Raw genomic sequence first — 3,042 nt, 5'->3', positions numbered from 1 at the left:
AAAAAAAAAAAAAACACCCCTAAACATAATGATCGGACAAAACCAAGCCAATTTCGTAGTTTTTTTTAATTAACCTGGATATCCAACCCGCTATACGAGTCGACTAATCCCAGAGCGACCATCTGTTTTGCAGATAGCCCGGAGTCACCGCATTTGAACCTTCATGGCCACAAGAGGATTTTTATTCCTCCTTAGATATGACCTCCTGATACTTTTGACCTTTAGGCCAAGAAACACAAACGAAAAGAAGAAATAAAAAAGCATAGCATATACGAAGGAAAAACAAACAGAACACGAAAAGAGAAGCCAATGAACAATCAATAATACAACAGTTAAAGGTAAAGAAAGCAACAGAAATTATCCAAGAGTACAGATCAAATACAAAAAATTAAACCTAGATATTGAGACTATGAATCAGAAGTTCTAAATCTTCAACCTTATAAAGGACCTAGATTTTAGTAGCTTATTTATCAACCTAACGATAATGCATTGCCATACTATCATCCAAAAGCACCATTAAAATTACATGAAGGGTAAAGAACACTGGTCCTTCTATCTGTAACTTGTTGGTAGTTTAGAATTTATGTAGACAACATGTAATGCTAGAGAAAGAAAGAGACTGACCTATGTTTTTGGGTCACGATTCAAGTCCAGGAAATGGGCTCGAGCCACTATCTCTTGGACGGTCTCTGATCATCATCACCACCATCGTCATCGTCATCATCTGAGTCATCTTTATTGGATCTCTTCCTCTTGGGTGGGGCTTCAATCTTTCCACCATCATCGTCATCTTCATCCTCTTCTTCGGATTCAGCATCCTCATCAGCACCGTTCTCTTCTGGCTCAAAATCACTAGCTTCCTCCTCATCTTCAGGGTTAGCCACCGGTCGAACCAAGTACTCTGTTGGTGCATCCTCCTAATTGCAATTGTTCATCATATAGTCAAAAACACTAAAAAAACCAAAATATCACAAATACATCCAAAATAACTTGAATCTCTAATATTTCCTTATCAACATTTAAAAGGAATAGTAACAGATGTATTACATCACATGTTTTTTACATACACGGATTATATCGAGTTTGATGGTAGCTATAGGTTTGTCTTTTCGATATATAAAACTAGAACTGTAGTGTTAGATCCAGGAAAATCAGGTTCGTTTAAATCTTGAACGAAAAACCATAGCATCATTATCGAAAATTTCACAGCAAAAGACAATTTTATTTTAAAACAATTTTATCAGAAAAACACAAGTACAGCATCAATTCACATCTGAGGTGTTCATGAAGAAAATATCAAAAAACAAGTACCAACACAAAACAACAGAAGAAACCAGAGCATGGAAACTGTGGCAGGTCTTTTGATGCCAGAAATCATCGGATTTTGAAATTTTGGATTCGTTGAACAAAAATAAAGTACAAAAACTAATTTGCTAACAACAATGTGACGATAAATCGAGATTTCGAGAGTAGAACTCAGCAAAATATAATTAAATTTTCATTTTTAAGTGAAATCATAAGATCTGGTAATACAAACATATCAAAGATAATCAGTATATATGCCAGAAATTAAATGTAAATTTATCGTATCACAGCAAAAAAAATAACTGAAAAATCATTGGAAAAATTGTTCAACGTTACTCATGTTTGATAAATTAATCGAAAAAAAGTTGAAGTAACAAAATTATACCTCGTCATCTTCACCGTCTTCGTCATCGTCGTCGTCGTCGCTATCTTCACCGTCATCATCACCGTCGTCGTCTTCATCCTCTTCCTCATCGTCTTCATCGTCTTCGTCGTCTTCTACCGGCTGCGCCGGTGGACCGCCGTCTGAGGTCTGGAAAACCTCCTGCACGTCATCATCATCATCTTCATCGTCCTCCTCATCCCCGTCGTCGTCTTCACCGTCGTCTTCTTCGACTTCAACTTCCCCGTCAATTTCTTCAGTATCATCAATAGCGATTCCTTCAATTTCTTCGATTTCTCTCTCACCTTCAAACTCTACTCCTTCTCCGATCAATACCTTCATCTTTGCCAGAAATTAGAAGAAAATTTTCCTTCGATAAACAAAACTAAAAAATTAGTTTCGGGATTGAGGAACGAGGAGATGAGAGAGAGAACAATAGAGGAGGTTCTTCGTTCTTCAGAGTAGCCATACGGAACGTTTGATCTGGACCGTTGAATCCTTGGTTGACAAGGATCAGTGACATGGTGTTCGATCGGACGGCTAATATGATCGAACGCGGTTTATCTTTTGTGTTAGTATCAGGAGTGGAAACCATGCGGCGCATCTTCGGTCTGGAATTTTTTTAGATCACGTGATACACGCGTGATAGCACCTAGGGTTTACAAGTGGCTTTCTCGTTGTTAGTTGTCAACATGGGGGTAATTTAGTCATTGTACCCAAGTGGACCCACTTAGTAACCTTTAATTATGGTCCTTGAGTTTTGGTAGGAAATCTGAAAGTATTACTTTAAGTACTTAACACTAACTTCCATCAGGGGGGTTTTGGTCTTTTTAATATTTTTCTTTATTATCTTTTAGAACTATTAAAAACAATATAATTAATGTATTTATATATTAAGGTTGGGTTCTAATAAAAATAAGAGTTATGATAATCCTAATTGAAAAGTTTCACTAGATTGGTTTGAAATAAAAAATGATTAAAGTTCAAACTTCTTCTTACACTTCTCAGCTTAACTCATATTCTCACCCAATTTTTCGTCTTACATATTATATATTTATTTTATATGTTTATATAAATATAAATACATATTGATCCTCCCTCTCGGAACGTCCCCTAAGATGTCCCTTCTCCAGCCCCTTCCGTTTTTTTTCTGGCGAACCCCCACCCCCTCCTCTTCCACCAGCACCTTCTAACCACCGGCCTCGTTGTGTGTTTTCAAGTTTAAACCAAAAAACTAGAACGAGATGAGAAAAGAGGTTGGAGAAGTGATTTGGTCTCTAAAACAAACCTCCTCGACTTGCATGTGAGAAAAAACTAGTAGTAATGGTCAATTTTATTTTTGGTTTTCGAAGTAG

General features: G+C 36.8%; 1 protein-coding gene across 1 annotated transcript; it reads right to left on the bottom strand.

Annotated features, from left to right (window-relative positions):
* Positions 1–289: 289 nt before the first annotated feature.
* LOC112521387 (prostatic spermine-binding protein-like) lies at positions 290–2,189 on the bottom strand. Its single transcript, XM_025130216.1, has 2 exons — positions 1,691–2,189; positions 290–917 (listed from the first exon to the last, which is right to left on the bottom strand). Exons 1-2 carry the CDS (start codon positions 2,027–2,029, stop codon positions 672–674), a joined length of 585 nt encoding a protein of 194 aa, XP_024985984.1. The 5' UTR covers positions 2,030–2,189; the 3' UTR covers positions 290–671.
* Between the last annotated feature and the right edge of the window lie 853 nt (positions 2,190–3,042).

The sequence above is a fragment of the Cynara cardunculus genome, assembly GCF_001531365.2.
Source record: "Cynara cardunculus var. scolymus isolate 2C chromosome LG 11, CcrdV1, whole genome shotgun sequence".
Classification (NCBI taxonomy): Eukaryota; Viridiplantae; Streptophyta; class Magnoliopsida; order Asterales; family Asteraceae; genus Cynara; species Cynara cardunculus.
Note: the sequence above shows the minus strand (reverse complement) of the source record. Positions and strands in the feature narration are given on the sequence as shown.

Excerpts from the sequence above, each read along its gene's own strand:
- LOC112521387 (XM_025130216.1), bottom strand. The coding sequence starts at position 2,029 with ATGAAGGTATTGATCGGAGAAGGAGTAGAGTTTGAAGGTGAGAGAGAA. Across the intron at positions 918-1,690 it reads AAGACGGTGAAGATGACGAG|GAGGATGCACCAACAGAGTA; the intron begins GTATAATTTTGT and ends AATTGCAATTAG.